The sequence below is a fragment of the Lipotes vexillifer genome, unplaced genomic scaffold (genome assembly GCF_000442215.2).
Source record: "Lipotes vexillifer unplaced genomic scaffold, Lipotes_vexillifer_v1.1 scaffold47, whole genome shotgun sequence".
Taxonomy (NCBI): Eukaryota; Metazoa; Chordata; class Mammalia; order Artiodactyla; family Lipotidae; genus Lipotes; species Lipotes vexillifer.
The window spans coordinates 2,955,857-2,974,275 of NW_006791298.1; the positions used below are offsets into that span (position 1 = coordinate 2,955,857).

An 18,419-nucleotide genomic window follows, 5' to 3' on the forward strand; every position below is an offset into this window, starting at 1 on the left:
AGAGCAGGAGTAGGTATATAAGTGTAGTGGTGGGGTAGTTCAGGTATGAATTAGAGGCTTTGACGTTCCTTCCACTATTTATTCAATGAACATTTTAAGCATCAACTTTGTTCTAAATACTGTGTCAGAAGCTATTGGGTTGGGAGGCAGAAAGGAGAGACTGATACCAACTGTCATCATTTGAAGATACATCTTTTATCATGTATTGATATTTCTGAAATTATATGTGTTTTACAATCATAGTAAGTTTAGATGGTAACTTTTGTTTCTCTCTCAGTGGTGCATAAAATAGTGGTGCTTCTTACAACTGACAGAGCCAATTAGATTTACTAAAACATGATTTTTGGTCTGCCAAACACAGTTCTTATTCACAAGATGCTTAATATTTATGATCCTGTGATGTACTGGATTTCCTCCTACCCACGTAATATCCTTCATCAGCTTGCCTTTTTCCTCTTGGCCTTAAATATGTGTGTACTCAAGTATGGTTGTCTATTTTCTTTTTGTACTGTCTCCATGTTTCTTCAGCCAAATGAAAGATGTTCATATCTCTATCTTCAGCCCCAACTTCTTTCCTGGGCTCTGATTCAAAACTGGTACTTGAATATTACTGCTTTGTTGTCTTGACGTCAGTCACCTCACACTTAATACAATGCATCATATTTCCCTCCAAGCCAGTTTCTCCTTCAGCCTTCTCTAGATCTTTCAGTTCTTCTGGTAATTCAGACTTGACACCATGGGAGCCATGCTTGACTTTCCCCTCTCCTTTGTTTCACTTCTACATATCTACTATGTTACCAAGACCTGTATATTCCTCCTTTGGCATTGATCTCTTCCTTTCCAGTTCCACTATTGCCATCTCAGTCCTGGCTCTTGTCTAATCATGCATGGACTACTAAAAAGATTTCTACTTCTACCTCTGATTTATCTTATCCCTTATTACTACTTAAAATTTTCTCTAACACTTTACTGTACACTTGCTAAAAGCCATTACATGCTAAGTCATTCAATGGTCCCTTACTGATCACTGAATAAATTCTGAACACCACAGCCTGGTATTCAAAACTCTCCACAATTAGTCCTTTCCAGCTTCATCACCCACCATCTCAACTGGAGGAAATGTTCTGCACTTTTCAACCGCTACAACTTTGGCTTGAACCATTTCCTTTGTCTAGAGTCCTACTCCCATCCTCCTGGCTTATGAAGGCCCAGGCTTTCCTTCAGAGCTCAGCTGACTTCTCCAAGGACAGCATTTCCTGATAGTTCTTAGTTTACAGTGAACCCTCTTCTCTGAACTCCTACAGTACTTAAAGCATATACCAGTAATCTGACATTTAGCATCTGTTCTTCTATACTTTTATGCATGAAAATGACTTTCCAATGAGAATTAAATCTCTAGAGGTCAGGGACTTGGCCATATTTCTTCATATTTCCAGGGCCGATGGTCTTTTAAACATAGTAGGATGAAATTTTATTTTTGGAAGTTTACCTAGCCCACTCACTCATTTCATAGATGAAGAAACCGAGATCCAGAGTTGTTCAGATCCACTTAGTATAAAGCCATAGCTAAAGCCAAATATTTGCTGGTAGTTACGGGTTACAGAGGGGTTGGCTTTTACAGAATGGCAAGATTCAGAAGGGGGATATGAGGGCATTCTTTGACTAAAGGAAGGGAATGTGGTTATTATTTGCAAGTTTGGGCACAGGTGATCCAAGCTGACTGATGGGGATTGTGGTGGCTACTGGAGGGCAGGGCTGCTCTTCTGCATCACCAACAGTCTCTCAAAAATGGCTGGACGTTGGACTTCCCTGGTGGCGCAGTGGTTGAGAGTCCGCCTGCCCATGCAGACGACGCGGGTTCGTGCCCCGGTCCGGGAAGATCCCACAGGCCCGTGAGCCATGGCCGCTGAGCCCGCGCGTCCGGAGCCTGTGCTCCGCTACGGGACAGGCCACAACAGTCAGAGACCCGCGTACCGCAAAAAAAAAAAAAAAAAATGATGGCTGTACGTTCAATACTCTTTCTTCCATGAATTGACTTCCCAGCCTTAATACCTTCTTCTTCGCAGGCATGTAGCTTGAGGAAAGTAAAGCAGGACTAGCCATGAGGCTGTTCACTGTGGGAAGCGAGCCAGGACGCGCCCCTGACAGGAATCCGTGGACTAAGCAGCCTTTCAGGCCTTGGCCCAGATCCCAGGAAAGAAGAGCAAGGGGCTTTCCACCTGCCCCAAGCCTCACCCGGACACCAGGCCTCTCGGGTTCCAGCCGCTGGGGCTCCGCCTCCAAAGCCGACCGCCTCCTCTCCGCGCCTTTTCCCCGCCCCTCCCCTCACGCTCGACGGGCTCGCTCCCGCGCAGGGCACGCGGGCGGCGCGCGACCACGCGGACGCGGAAGGAAGGCCGGCAGGGCCCTCCACCGCGGGGGCGAGCGCGCAGGCGCCTTCCTGGGACCCGCTGCGGCGCGAATCCTCGCGTTCCGCGGGCTGCGGGGTAAGGGTCACTGCTGTTCTGGGGCGCCCGGCCGGGGTGGGGAGAGACTGGGGCTGGCGGCCCGGCTCCCGGCACCGCTTAGCTCAGAGGAACGGCACGCGAGGCCTCCGCAGACCAGCCCGCAGGCTCGCTTGGGAGTCGGCTGGGGGACGCGGTGATGGTGGGGGGACCCTGGGCTGGAGCGGCTTGGCACCCTTGTTCCTGCGGTCCTGAGGGTCTGGCCCGCCGGAGAAAGGGAGAGACACATCAGGAGGGGTCCCTTTGGCGAGACGTGCTCACCTGGGATAGCAGTAGTCCCTGGCTGTGGTGTCCACCTGGGGGAGGCACCTTTCAGGCTGAAAGGAGCAAGTTCGGCCCTGGGACGTGGACGGCAGACTTTTTTTTTCTGTCGAGACGCACCCTTGGGGCAACGTAGGACGGAAAACTCCTCTGCTGTCCGCGTGGCAACTTCGTGGCGCGAGGATGGGTTAGGAAGTTATTTTGCTTTGCTTTACAGATGGGAAAAGTAATAACCCTTTTTACTGTGCAAGGAGAAGAGATCGGTTAAAAGTCTCACAGAATATCTTTAACCATAAAGGACTCAGTAAAATTAGGTACTTCCCTTCACACACGAAGATCTCCATTCAGCAAATATAATACTTTTTGAGTACCTGCTTTCTGCCAACATTGTTCTAAGCGCAGGGAACCCAGCCACGACTAAGGTAGGAGGATCCCTACTTGCCTGGAGCTTATATTCTAGTTGGCAAATAAATGTAATTTCCTTTATACTTTTTAATTGGAATATAACATATACAAGAAAATACTGTACCCAAATCATAAATTGTAACTAGTTGATTTATCATTAAGTAAGCACTTCTTTTAACCACCACTCAAATCAGGAAGCAACATTCACAGCATCTTCTCAGAAGACCTTCCTGGAGACCTCTCCCAATCGCCATCTCCTTTCCTCCCCAAAGGTGACCTCTTTTCTGATTTCTAACACCACAGATTAGTTTTTCCTATTTATGAGCCTTTTGTAAATGGAACCATATGGTGTGCATTCTTTGGTGTCTAGCTTTTTAAACTCAAGATTATGTTTGTGAGATTGTTTCATGTTGTGTGAAAATATAACTTCTGATAGTGAAAAGAATTAGGAAGAAAATAAAAGAAGGTAACGGTACAAACAGTAAGAAGTGGAAACCTTAGTAAGGGTGGTCAGGGATAAACTTTCTGAGGGGATGACTTGAGGTATAAGCTGAATGACAAAAGATTGGCCAGTGAGCTGACTTAAGAGCGTTCCAAGCAAAGGGAATAGAATTGGAAAGGAACTGAGGTATGAATGAAATGGGCAGGTTCTAGAAAGAGGGAAGAACTTGGGGGAAAGTGGGAGGAGATGAAATCGGAGAGGTAGGCAGGATCTTATGGCTGAGGTACTTGGATTTTATTCTAAGCTTAATAGATGCCAGGAAGAGATTTTTTTTTTTTTTTTTTTTTTTTTGCGGTACGCGGGCCTCTCACTGTTGTGGCCTCTCGTGTTGCGGAGCGCAGGCTCGGTGGCCATGGCTCACGCGCCCAGCCGCTCCGCGGCATGTGGGATCTTCCCGGACCGGGGCACGAACCCGTGTCCCCTGCATTGGCAGGTGGACTCTCAACCACTGCGCCACCAGGGAAGCCCAGGAAGAGATGTTTTTGATGTCCTTCAGTTTCTAACATGAGCCACTTGTGGAGGATGTGAAGGCCTACCCATTTTACTCATTAAAGAAACCCTACAAAAGTGGCAATACTTGTCACTTACTGGGGATTAGGACATGTTGAGAGACGAAATCATCTTTTGTACTGTCAGGATTTATATTAATTTAGATACATAATATGCATCCAAAATCAGATTTAAAACACAGTTTAGAAATTAGTTATCTGTTCTCCACTCTAAAATATTCTTTTCAGGTTGTTGCTTAGCTTCTGCTTGAACCTTTCAAAGGGAAACTCCTTTCTCAAGAAGAAGCTCATTTAATTTTTGGACGGCTCTAGTTGTTAGAAAAGTTTTTCTAATATTTAATCTAATATTGGTCATCAGTTCTGCATCCATACAGAACTGATAATTATCATCTGTTATCTTTTGCCTCCCTTTAAATACTCAAGCAGTTGATTTTTGTTGTTTTTTTCACATTTAAGTGCAGAACTTTGAATTTATTTGAATTTATCCCTGTAATTTCTGGAGTTAGATTTGGTCCATCATAGATGTTGTCCAGATCTTTTTGGATGTGATTCTTTCATCTGTCAGCTCTTCCACCTTTGTGCTTATTTTTAATTTAAAAATTTTTTTTATTTTTAAATTTATTTGTTTAATTTTGGCTGTGTTGGGTCTTTGTTGGTGTGCGCGGGCTTCCTCTACTTGGGGCTACTCTTTTTTTGTTGTTGTTGAGGTGCGCGGGCTTCTCACTGAGGTGGCTTCTCTTGTTGCAGAGCACGGGCTCTAGGCACACAGGCTTCAGTCGTTGTGGCTCGTGGGCTCTAGAGCGCAGGCTCAGTAGTTGTGGTGCACGGGCTCAGCTGCTCCGCGGCATGTGGGATCTTCCCAGATCAGGGCTCGAACCCATGTCTCCTGCATTGGCAGGTGGACTCCTAACCACTGCACCACCAGGGAAGCCCCATCTTTGTGCTTTTAACAAACTTGATCAGAAAAGTTCCGTGGTGGCCTAGTGGTTAGGATTCCTTGCTTTCACTGCCGGGGGCCTGGGTTCAATCCCTGGTTGGGGAACTGAGATCCCGCAAGCCACGCGGTGCGGCCAGAAAACAAAAAAACTTGATCAGCATGTTATTAGTTAAGCATTATGTTCTTTTAAAGTTTATTATGATTATTACATGTTGTGGATTATTGATTTAACTTGTTTGTATTAGTGATTTAAATTTCCAAGATGGAATATTAGTTAAGCTGTATTTTTAAATCCAGGAATTAGCATTTGTAAAGTCAATTTTAAACTTGATATCTCAGCAGAAAATAGAGTGTTGTAATGCAATTCTGAAATATATAGTGCAATGCGTTGTTAAAAGGGGCTTTTCGAGTTAGACTAAAAAAGGATTTGAAAAGTTTATAATGGCCTATAAACTGTGTCAAACCTGAAATAAACATCGGAAAGTGATTTAATTTTAATTTTTCCTCCTACCTTGCCTCTGCGGTAGAATTTCTAATGAACAGTGGAATGATCAAAGGTGGATGCAGTAGGAGGGAGGAAAGAAAAAGGGAATTTGTGTAAACCAAATTTGAATAATATAGTCACATAGCCTTATTAAATGCTTTGAGTCATTCTACCTGATTGAGATGCTAGACTTATTAGTTCTAGAGTTGTCCCTTGCTATTTTTAAGTAAGAAAATACTTTTTTGACCTGTAGGTAGAATATGCCAATTTTTCCCTAAATTTTTCATTTATATATTAATTGCATTTTTCTGAATATATGTAAATTAAATTATATCCTGTGGTTAAAACGGCCCATGATTTTTCAAATCTTTGAACTTTTAGAACCCCGACCCAATAGGGAAAAAGTAAAAAAAAATGAAGCATGTAAGTGGTTAATTGTATTTTACTGCTTTTGTGTTTTCTCTTAAGAGTTGGGGCTATTATTGATTCTTACAAAGGTTCATTCTCTAGAATGGAAAGTTGGTGTAGTTAGTTCAAGTATATATTGGAAGAAAAGAAAAATCAAACTACATAAATTACTTTAGTGGAAGATTTTCTCAAGCTGAACATAAAGATAAAAGTCCTCTTTCTGTCTACACCAAAGGTAAAATCACCCCTTTGTTTGTCTTTGTGGTCTTGTTTTTACCTGTAGGTAAAAATTCTCTGTTTAGAACTGACCTACTATCTACATATCTCTGTTGTTTTTCTTCACTCAGAAATATTTCCTTGTGAGAGCAGATCCTTACTATATATTTAGATATATTGAGTCACATTTAATAGGGAGAGCTACCTTTTGAGGTACATTTCCCAACTAGAGGACTAGGGGATAAGGAACTTAAAATTATCCCCTTTCCTCGATTCCCCGCCTCCATCTCCATTCCACTTCTCCATCTTTCTACTTGGTTTAATGGGTTTGTTGTTGTAGGTACTATGCTCAGCTAACTCTTGGTATCTTTTTTCTTTTTTCCTGCAGGCTGCTTCTTCATAGACATAAAAATCAGTATTTGACTGGAAACGAAGCATCACTTAAAATCCTCTCAAATTCCTAATTCCAAAGAATTGATAACATTTCTCTGATCAAGAAAAGAAGTGATTGACTGTGTGTTAAAAGTATTCCAGCATTGGTCCTGTTATTTTTCCTCTCCCTAAATTTGAGAAGAAATATGGAGAAATGCTACTTGATGACAGTTGTTGTCTTACTAGGACTAACAGTACGGTGGACAGTTTCTCTTAATTCTTACTCAGGTAATGCATTTTTTTTTTTTAAATATATTTATTTTTATTTATTTATTTTTGGCTGCATTGGGTCTTCGTTGCTGCATGCGGGCGTTCTCTATTTGTGGTGAGCGGGGGTTATTATTCGTTGTGTGCAGGCTTCTCATTGCGGTGGCTTCTCATTGCGGAGCACGGGCTCTAGAGGGCAGGCACAGTAGTTGTGAAGCACAGGCTTAGTTGCTCCGCAGCATGTGGGATCCTCCCGGACCAGGGCTCAAACCCGTGTCCCCTGCATCGGCAGGCGGACTCTCAACCACTGCGCCACCAGGGAAGCCCCAGTAATGCATTTTTCATTTAAGATAGGTAAATAATTTTTTGAATCATTTTTCTTGTTTGTTTTTTGAGGTTTTTAGTTTTTGGTAATAATTTATAGTCTTCTGACCGGGACAGAGAAGAATTTTAAGTTTTATTGGTGTAGTCAAGAAAATACACTTAAGCATCTAATTCTAATAAATAGAATTTGTATAAGAGCTAAATAGAAGCATGGGCTTTGTGATAATGATAAAACAAAGATGTGTTTTAACTGGGAAGATGACAGGTTGAGAAACAATTATCTATTAGGCATTGAAGAGAGAAATGAGCTAGTACTTCAAAGAGGGAGCAGAATCAAAAGAGGCTTTTTTGTTTGTTTAGGGTAGAGAAGGCATGTTACTACATTGAAAGGAAGAGATCAGTGGAGAACAAGATTGGGGACGATGTGAGAGAAAGGGAGGAGGAATTGGTGGAGTGTGGTCCTGGAGGCTGGGGATGGGATTAAATTTAACCTTGTGAGTGTTTATTTAATACTTCTCATGTTCCAGGCATTATGCTAAGTGCTAGAAATTCCAGGTGAATACTTAAATATTTAATGGCTCCAGCACTTAAAGAGTCCACATTTTAGTAGATAAGTAGTCACAATACAATGTGATAATTATAATGTTGAAGTATGTGTGAGGTTCAAAGGTAACATAGAGAAATGAGTGATCAGGATGCACTGGAGAAAACTTTTCAGAGAAGATGATTTTTGAGTTCAGGGTTTGAAGGTTGAGTTGAAATTTGCTAGGCAAATGAAATGGGGAAGATATTCTAGACAGCAGAACATGTGCAAAGACATGGTAGATGGCATGAGAGCATGGTTAGAAGTGTTTGGTATTGGATAGCATAAAAAGAAGGAACGAAAAGGATGGGGAGGGATGGCTAGAGGTTTGGCTATACAGTTAGCTCGGGAAATTATTTGTGTCTTAGAAAAATAACTTTCATTGTAATAAAAAATGATTGTAGCAAGAAGGTTGGGTGTAAAGAGGCAAATGAGACAATCTTAATAATAGAAGTAAGAGCTACTCTTTTTTAAGTATTTACCAAATGCTAGACACTGAGCATTTTCCTTAATACCACACCACTGAAGATAGGTATTATCTCTAATTTACAAGTGGAAAATGAGACAACCAATAAATGACAACTGGGACTCAAATATAGTTATTTTATTCCAGAGTCAGTGCTTTAACTCTGCTCTCTGGCCTCTGAGAAAGAAGTCTTGAACTAAGGCAGTCAGTTGAAAGATGGAGAAATGAATTTAAGGAATATTGAGGAAGTAAAATCACTTGAATGCAGCCATAGGCCTGGGTTCAAATCTTAGTTCTTTCACCTGTTGGCTGCCTGATGTTGGAGAAGGTTCTTAATCTCCATGAACTTGTGTGCCTCTTCTACAAAGTATGAATATTAATATGTACTTTAACAGAGTTGTTGTGAGGATTGAGATAATATGTATGGATTGTGCTTTATTTTTGGTAATGTAGGAATATAATCAGCACATTCGTGGTTCATAACTGTTCTCTCATTTGATCCTGACATCAGATCATTTAACTCCAAAATGTTTATCGAGTGTCTGCTGTGCAGCAAAAATAGGCCTTGCTGGTGATCATATCTTTAGGTCTGGTCTTTAGGGTGACCAAGAATAATACATGGTAAGTACCTGTGATATTGTGATTCATAATAAGACATATATATTTGATCTTCATCTGTGGTTTTGGCACAAAGCTCCTAAAACTGCTGGAATTTTCTAAGTGAGATGATAAAGTTGTCTTTTGTTATGTTAATGAGGTGGCTTTGGGTCCCCCACTTAAGGATGGAGGCTGGTTGCCAGGCAAACCAACCTTATGCTTAGAGGGTGGGAACTTTCAATCCCACCCCCTGATTTCTGGGGAGGGGAGGGGAAGGGTTAGAGATTGAATCATTGCCTATGGCCAGTGATTTAATTAATTAGTCATGCTTATGTAATGAAGCCTCTATTAAAACCCAAAAGGACTGGATTTGGAGAACTTCTGGGTTGGTGAACACGTGGAGATGCAGGTAGAGTGGCATGCCTGGAGTGGGCATGGAAGCTCTGCTCTCTTTTCCCCACACCTTGCTCTATGCATCTCTTCCATCTGGCTGTTCCCAACTTACATCCTTTTATAATAAACCAGTAATCTAGTTAAGAAAAATGTTTCTCTGAGTTCTGTGAGCCACTCTAGCAAATTGATCGAACCTAAAGAGGAGATTGTGGGTACCTCTGATCTATAGCCTGTCAGTCAGAAGTACGTGTGATAACCTGGATTTGCCATTGACACCCTGAGTTGGAGGGGGCAACCTGCAACCTGTAGGCAGTAGGTCTTGACAGTGGTGTCTGAAGTGGGGGTGGGGTGTGGGATGCAGTCTTGTAGGACTGAACCCATAACTTATGGGATCTAATGCTGTCTCCAGGTAGATAATGTCAGAATTTAGTTGAGATATAGGATACCCAGGTGGTATCCAGAAAATTGCTTGCTGGATGTGTGTGGGAAACCGCCCCCCCCGAAATGTTGTAATTGGGTCTTAGAATCACACTTTTACTTCCCTAGAGAAGTTCACAGTCTAGTGGGTAGGGCAGACATGTAGATATATATTACATTAAAATATAGTGTGGTATAAACCAAGTAGACTGGGAGCACAAGGGACTTCTAATTCAGATAAGAAAGGCTTAGAATGCAGTAAGTTCCCTACATACGAACCTTCAAATTGTGAACTTTCAAAGATGCGGACGTGTGTTCGCCTGTCCAGTCATGTAAGTTCACGTGACTGGCGTACCTTGTCACGTGTATGCATCCTCTACAAGTGGCTGTGCTTTTGTGTACCTTACTGTACAGTACTGTATAGAGTATAGTACAGTATCTTTATTTCAAGCCCAGAATGTCCAGAAGCAAGCGTAAAAGCAGCAGTGACATAGCTGGTACTGCTAAGAAGTGCCAGGAATTGGAGGCCCAGAGAAAGGACGAAGAGAGACAAGAGGAAGCAGAAGTAACTGAAGAACCGAAGAGATTCACGACGCAGGAAGTGGCAAGGGGATTTTCTTTATTTGAGGAGGCACTGTTAGTTTTGAGGCACAGGACCCGAACGTAGAACGGTACACGAAGGTTGCAGCAGCCATACAGAATGCAATTCAGTGCTACCGTGTCATCTATGACGAGAAAAAAAGAGCTACTGCCCAGACATCACTGGATTGTTTTTTCAAGAGGGTAGGTAGAATTGAATCCAGCAAGGAACCAGAACCTGTGCCGTCAACGTAAGGGCTGAGTGAAATTGCAGCTTGCCCTCTGTCTCCTGTTGCTGACGATCTTTCAGCTCTACCATTTCCCACCTCCTCTCCGTCCTCCAGTCAGTAACTCTTCTTCCCTGTTCACTCGATGCCAGCCCCTGTATGTCGGCTGTTGTACTGTACTACTGTACTTTTCAAGGTACTGTACTGTAAGATTAAAAATGTTTTCTTTATTTTTTGTGTTCGTTTGCTTTTTATGTATTATTTGTGTGAAAAGTATTATACCTATTACAGTACAGTACTATATAGCCAGTTGTGTTAGTTGGGTACCTAGGCTAACTTTGTTGGACTTAACGAACATGCTCTTGGAATGGAACTCATTAGTGTCTAGGGGATTTGCTGTATAACATTAAAGTTTGTTCTAAACGGGAGGGAAGAATTTTACTAGGCAGAAAAGGAGGTGAGGAGAGTATTCCAGTACGAGGAAATAGCATGACCAAGGGATGAGAGTTCTTTGAGGTTTGGTGAGGATGTAGGTGTGACTGGAATACAGGGTGCATGGTAAGTGGAACAGTAAGAGATGGGGTGGCAGAAATAAATTTGAGGCAGACTGTGAGCCAAAGTAACATGTGAGGGATTTATCTTTTGGGCAATAGAGGTTTTTAAGCCGGGAATTCACATAATCAGATTTGTTTTTTAAGAAGACAGCTTTAGAGGCAGCATGGTGTTTGGAGTAGAACGTGTAGAGACTGATGGTACCATCTATGTGCAGTGGCCTCATGTATGTTTATAATGCTTATTTGAAGTTGTTACGCATAGCTGGTTTCAATGGTCTTGGAAAGGGATGATGAGGGCCTGGACTAAGTGACTAAATTTGAGAGCCATATTAGGTAAAAATGTGACTAAGTTTGAGAGCCACATTAGGTAAAAATCAGCAAAATTTAATGACTAATTGTATGCAAGGATAAATAAGAAGGAAAAGTTTGAGAATGAGTCTGGTTTCTAAGTTTAGAGATACTGAGACTGAAAACTGAGAGGTAGGGCAGATTCAGTGGGGGAAGGTAATGAATTCTCTTTTGGTTATGTTAAGATTTGGGTGCATTTTAGTCATATAAAAAAGCGGGAATTCTGGGAGATGCAATTTGGCTGGGGGCACAGGAACACATAAATCCATCTTCAGCTGGTCACAGAGAACACTTTGTTATTAGAGTTAGTTTCTAGCTTCATACTCCAGTGCAGCCTGGTGGTGACCTTGGCAGGGCCAATAGCAGGACTTCTTTTTTCTTGGCTAGAATCAAAGTAGGCAGATCGTATTTTGTCCAATTTCTCTTTAAGCTCATGCCTAACCTCAGAGCTAGAACAAAGCAAGTGCAAGAGATGAACCAGAAATCATTTGTGCCAATTCCTAGAGCCAATTTTATGTGGGTGGTCTATTCTGAGCCTTTCTAGTATTGAGGCACTTCCCAAGTGGGAGGGCTTCTATTACTCCACATTCTTCACAGCATTTGGTAGTGTTAAACTTCTGAATTTTTGCCAGGCTGGAGTGTGTGAAATGATATTTTATTGTGATTTTAATTTCCTTCGTTGCTGAATTCATTTATTTATTTTGAATTTCATTTCTAAAAGATTGAGCATACTTTTGTGTTTATTAGTCATTTGTATTTCCTTCTCTGTGATATTTGCTTATGTCATTTGTACATTTATATTAGTTTTTTTCTTATGTATTCTATATTTTGGCTTTTGTTTTTTTCCTATGTGTTCTGTATACTGGAAGCTAACCTTTGTACAAGTTGCAGATATCTTCTCCCAGGTAATGGCTTATCTTTTCACACTTTACAGTGTCTTTTGGTGAACAAGAGTTTTTGACTTTAAAATAATGAAATTTATCAATCTTTTTCCTTTACGATTTGTGCTTTTGTATCTTTAAGAAATTCTTCCCTACTTCTAGGTCACAAAGATATTTTTCTAAAATTTTCTTCTAAAAATTGCAAGATTTGGGAATTCCCTGGCGTTCCAGTGGTTAGGACTCTGCACTTTCAATGCTGAGGGCGTGGGTTCAATCCCTGGTCAGGGAACTAAGATCCTGCAAGCCACGTTGCGTGGCCCACAACAACAACAACAAAAATTGTAAGATTTGTCCTTCCAGTTTAAGTCTTTATCTCCTTAGAACTGAACTTTATGTATAACATGTAAGTTAGGGAGCCATTAAAATTTTTCTTTTTCACATGGATAAAAACAGTTGTTTCAGCTCATTTGTTGAATAGTCCATCCTTTCCCATAAATCTGCAGTACCAGCTCTGTCTGTATCAGGTTTTCATACACACAAGGGTCTGTTTCTGGCTCTCCATTCTGATCCATTGGTTCGTCACTGCCATGTCTTATTACTATAATTTTACCTTGTCTTGATATGTTGTGAGGCAAGTTCTTCCACCTGATAGTTCCACTTCACTGGTGTCTGAGCTATTCTGGGCTTTTCTCTTTCATATTGTAGTAGGAAGAATTTCTTAAATGGTCCCCCAGAGATGTCCTGCCTTAATCCCTAGAACCTGTGAAAATGATGAGATCTATTTGGGAGTGATTATGTTATGTCATATGACATAATTGACTTTAAGATAGAGAGATTGCATTGGATTATCCAGGTTTGCCCACTGTAATCACATGAGACCTTAAAAGCAGAGAACTTGCTCCAGTTGACAGTAGAAGGGAACCCTGGAGAGATTCAGATCATAAGGACTCAGCACTTTTGCTGGTTTGACAATGGAGGGGGCCATGTGAGAAGGAATAGGAGTGGCCTCTAGTTGCAGAGAGTAGCCCCCAGCTGATAGTCAGCAAGATACAGCGACCTCAGACCTGCAGCCAATCGCCTGAATGAACTTGGAACTGAATTCTTTCCCCAGGCCTCCAGGTAACCGTCTAGACTGGCTGATACCTTATTTTGGCCTTGTGAGCCCTGAACAGAGAACCAAGTTATGCCCACCCAGACTTCTGACCTATAGAACTATTAGATTACAAAAGAATATTGTTTTAAGCTGCTAATTTTGTAATAATTGTTATGCAGCAATAGAAAGCTAGTACACACGTGTGTCTTTTTTTTTGGCTGATGGGATCTTAGTTCCCTGACCAGGGATTGAACGGCAGTGAAAGCGCCGAGTCACAACCACTGGACCATCAAGGAATTCCCCATATATGTCTTTTTTGAAAATCAGATTGTTAAAGTCCTATGAAAAACCCTGTGGGGATTTTGACTGGAATTATATTCTATACTATTGATTAATTTGGGTGGAATTGACAATCATTACCATAGTAGGTAGGGCTTCTGATTCATTAAGATGGTATGCTTCTCCATTTATTTGTCTTCTTTAATGTCTTTCAACAAAATTTTATAGTTTTCTACATGAAAGTCTTATACATCCTTTCTTAGATGTACTCCTAGGTGTCTTAAATATCTTTTCTTCCTCACCATTGTAGATGGTATCTTTTAAAAAATTGCTTTTCTAAATGCTTTTTCCAGGGGTATAAAAATGTGGTTTATTTTTTAATATTTGATAACTTTCCTAAACTTGTAATTCTAATAATTTCTCTGAAGTATTTTTTGGATCTTCTGTGTAAAATAAAGTGACCTATGAATAATGACAGTATTATTTCTTCTTTTCTACTTCCTACCCTTTTTATTTCCTTTTTCTTGTCTTCTTAATTCTAGGACCTTATTACAGTGTTGAATAGAAGTCGTGATTCAGGCTTCTTTCTCTTGTTCCTAATTTTAATAGATGCTTTTAATTTACCATTGAGTATGTTTCTGTTCTTTCTAGCATTGCACCAACCTTGCATTCCTAGAATAACTCTATTTGTGATATATTATCTTTTTTTTAAAGTATATTGATAGATTTGACTTATTAATTTTTTATTTATGATTTTAGCATCCATGCTTACAAATAAAATTGGCCTACAATTTTACTTCCTTAAAATGCCTTTGTCAGATTTGTTATCAAGGATGTGCTAGCCACATAAAATGAATTAGGGAGTATACCCTCTTTTCCTAAAATCTGGAATAGTACTCAAGACTGGAATTGTTTTTGGTTTAAAATATATATTCTCCAGTTTAATAGTCTGCATATATCCATTTACTTAATATCAGTTGTTTTGATTCAAATTTTTTATATTCTTACTGATTTTTGCCCAGTTGATCTACCAGTTATTGAGAGAGCTGCAGTTTCTTTTTGTAGTTCTGTCAATTTTTGTTTGAATATTTTGAATCTATATTATTAGGTGATTTAGAATATTTTTCCTTGTGACTTGAATTTCATGACATCATTGTCATGTCCCTGTTTATTAACAGTAATGCTTTTGTCTTAAAGTCTATTTCCTATAAAATTAATATAGCTTTACTAGTTTTCTTTAGGTTAATTTTTGCTTGGTATATCTTCTTCTATTCTTTTACCCTCTACCTCTGAATCCCTATGATTTAAATATGTCTAACCAATTCCCCTCCCTAATTCCATTTTCTCTCCCCTACTGATTTGGAAGCTATACTTTATTTTGTTCTTTCAGGGCTTACTCTGGAGATTTTCACATACATATTTAACTTAACAAAACCTAAAATTCATATTTATATCCTCTTTTTGAACAACACTAGGACCTTAGAATGTTTTAACTCTAGTTACAAATCTTCACCTCCTGCCCCAAATTAAAATGGTATTATTGCCTAGGATTTCAGTTCCTTCATGATTTTAGATGTTAGTCACTGTTATTTTATACAATTTATAGTTACCCAGTTTTACCCTCATTTTCTTTTTACCCTTCCTTCTTACATAGTACATATTCCTTTGAGATCATTTTCTTTCTTCCTGGGAGGTATTTTTTGGGAGGTATTTTTTTTTTCAGTGAGAGTCTGTTGCTGGCAAACTCCATTTTTGTCTGAAAATACCTTTATTTTGCTCTTTGTTGTAAAGTTTTTCTGGGTATGGAATTCTGTATTGACAGTTATTTTCTGTTAATACTTTGAAAATCTTCTCTTATCGTTTTTTAGTTTCTGTTGCTTATGTTCAGACATCAGCTGTCATTTTAATTGTTATTCCTTAGTAGGTGATTTGTCTTTTCTCTCTTGCTGCAATTTCACTATGGTATATCTACATGTGAATATTAAAAATTTTATCTTAGGATTTTTTGGGATTTCTGACTCTAAGGAATTGTACCTTGTGTCTGTTTAGAAACTGCTCAGCCAACTGTCTTTTTTCATACTTTTTCTTCCTTGTAGAACTCTGGTTAGATATATGTTATATCTTTGTTCTTTTAACCGTTCAGCCGGTGTGTGTACGACACTCACTTTATGCCAAGGGTAGGTGATATAGCAGAGAATAAAATAGACAACAGTTTCTTCACCTCATTGACTTCATAATTTTGTTATCTCTTCAGATATTGCATCTCTCTCATTTCTATTCTTCTTGTTCAAACTATGTTGGGTCTTTTCATTTGCTCTATACCTCATAATTGCTTGTCTTTCCCTTCTCATAGTTTCTTCATACTGCTTTCTGTATAATCATCAGATCTGTCTTCCTGTTCATTACTTTTCTCTTTAGCTGTGTTTAATCTGTTTTTTTTTTTACCTGTCTATTGAGTTTTCAAATTTCAACTATTACATTTTTAATTTCCAGAACTTCTACTTGTTTCCTTTTCAGATCTTTTTGATCATTTCTGAAGGTCTCTTGTTCTTCAACATACTCTTAATGTCTTCTCTTATATCTTTAAACATACTAAACATGCTTATTTTATATTACCTATCAGAAAATTCTAATACCTGCAGTCTGATTTCATAGTTTGTTGTTTGTTGTTGACTCTTGCTTATGTTATTTTGTTTCTTCATGAGTTTAGTGATTTTTTAAAATTGTGAGCTCATGTTACTTAGAACTTTTATCTGTGGGAATTCTTTGAGGCCTCAGTTTACTGTGTATTTCTCCACAGAGGGTTTGGGTTGCCTTCTCCCAGGCACCTGAGGCACTTTTAACAAAAGTCAAACTAAATTCTCATCTTAAGGTTCCTTTGGCAAATACTTGATGTGAATTCAGGCCCCAAACTGGGTGAGTGCAGGCTTATGGTTAGGAATTTTTGGGAGACTTCTTTTTTCCTGTAATACCAAGAGCCAAGGCAGAGATAAATACTATCTTCACCATCTCTTCAAAGGCTTTGTAGTTTTAATCCTAGTAGAGATTTTTCTGACACTGAATTCCTACTTGTTCAAGTACTCAGGCTTTGCCTCCTTACTTATGGCATAGAGCTTTTCAGTACCTAGGGTATAGGCCACCAAAGATCATTGGATTCCCTCAGGACAAATGCTTACTCTTCTGGGTCTACGCTTTTTTTGTTGTTTCTGGCCTCTAAGGAATTCTCTTATTTTGCTGCTGATTCAGCCATATATTAAAATTGTACATGCATAATATATAAAATAAATAATTAAAAAATACATACTTTTCCTGTATTGGAGGTGTTTTTCTGACCTTCTGAGTCTGCCATGTTGCTGGAAACTAGTTTCATCTGTATTTTTAAAGCTCCACAGGTTATTCTGATTTTTACAAAAGGTTGATAGAGATGATGGTTGAAGCCACAGAGTTGGGAGCATCTGTAGTACAGAAGAAAATGAGTTTAACCACTGATCATCTTCACAGAGAAGGGGTAGTGATTAAAGGAGACTGAGAAGAAATCATGTAAGATTAGAGCCTGGAGAAGTTATTATCCTGGAAGCCGGGGAATTAGAGAATTTTAAGAAATAAGGACTGGCCAACAGTGTCAAGTTCTAGACATGTCAAGTAGAATGAAAATTTAAAATAGACAAAGGATCACTAGGATGCCATTGTGAGTTTCCTAACTACCAGACCATAATGGACTAAATGGGAGTTAATAAGTGGACATAGCAGCTTTTAGGAAGTTTGTTAGTGAGTGGAAGGAGGGAGTTAATTGGTAGCTGGAATGGGATAAAGGAGGGCTGAGGAAAAGCCCAGTTAAAAGTTGTCATATGAAATATGTAATTTGTGTTACCTTTGCTTTCAATCCATAACTGTTCCTTTGGGTAGTCATTCCCTTTTCTTACTTCAGGCTGTATTACTCCTGATCGTTATTTAGTTTGCAATCCTATGTCTTCTAATTTTCCTTTAGTCTTCTAATTTTGACACATATATTATTTTCTTTGCACTCTTTATCTCAAGAGAAAGTTAAATTAATATCAGGGTATAGGGTTAAATAATTTTAAAAAATCACATCATTTCAGTATTACTAGTGTACATAATCAAATGCTTAATGGGAATCAAGTAGAGGACAACATGCATATATAATACTTTTCTATCCCTGTGGCTTACATACATTACTTATTCTAACATTTCTCTCCTAAAGTCTGAGTTTACTCAGTTACTTCCCTCATCTGAAAACAGGACTCCTGTTACTTATTTTATTTATTTATTTATTTATTTAATTTATTTATTTTTGGCTGTGTTGGGTCTTCGTTGCTGCTGCGGGCTTTCTCTAGTTACTGCGAGCGGGGTCTACTCTTTGTTGTGGTGCGCAGGCTTTTCCTTGCGGTGGCTTCTCTTGTTGCAGCGCGTGGTCTCTAGGTGCACGGGCTTCAGTAGTTGTGACATGCAGGCTCAGTAGTTGTGGCTCACGGACTCTAGAGCCCAGGCTCAGTAGTTGTGGCACACGGGCTTAGTTGCTCTGTGGCATGTGAGATCTTCCCGGAGCAGGGCTCAAACCTGTATCCCCTGCATTGGCAGGCGGATTCTTAACCACTGCGCCACCAGGAAAGTCCTGTTACTTATTTTAGACCTTACTCTTAACAGTATAGAGTTTACTTAAAAAACTAAAAGTAGAGTTACTGTATGATCCAGCGATCCCTCTCCTGGGCATATATCTGGCGAAAACTATAATTTGAAAAGATACATGCACCCCAGTGTTCATTGCAGTAGTATATACAATGGAAGGAACCTA

The 18,419-nt window shown here is 39.7% G+C and overlaps 1 protein-coding gene across 1 annotated transcript in view; it reads left to right on the forward strand.

Moving 5' to 3' along the window:
* The first annotated feature begins 6,804 nt into the window (after window positions 1-6,804).
* The window catches only part of ALG6 (ALG6 alpha-1,3-glucosyltransferase), a 54,897-nt gene continuing 43,282 nt past the window's right edge, over window positions 6,805-18,419 (forward strand). Inside the window, exon 1 of the mRNA XM_007464295.1 lies at window positions 6,805-6,886. Coding sequence (XP_007464357.1) covers window positions 6,805-6,886 — 82 coding nt within the window. The remainder of the gene's footprint in view (window positions 6,887-18,419) is intronic.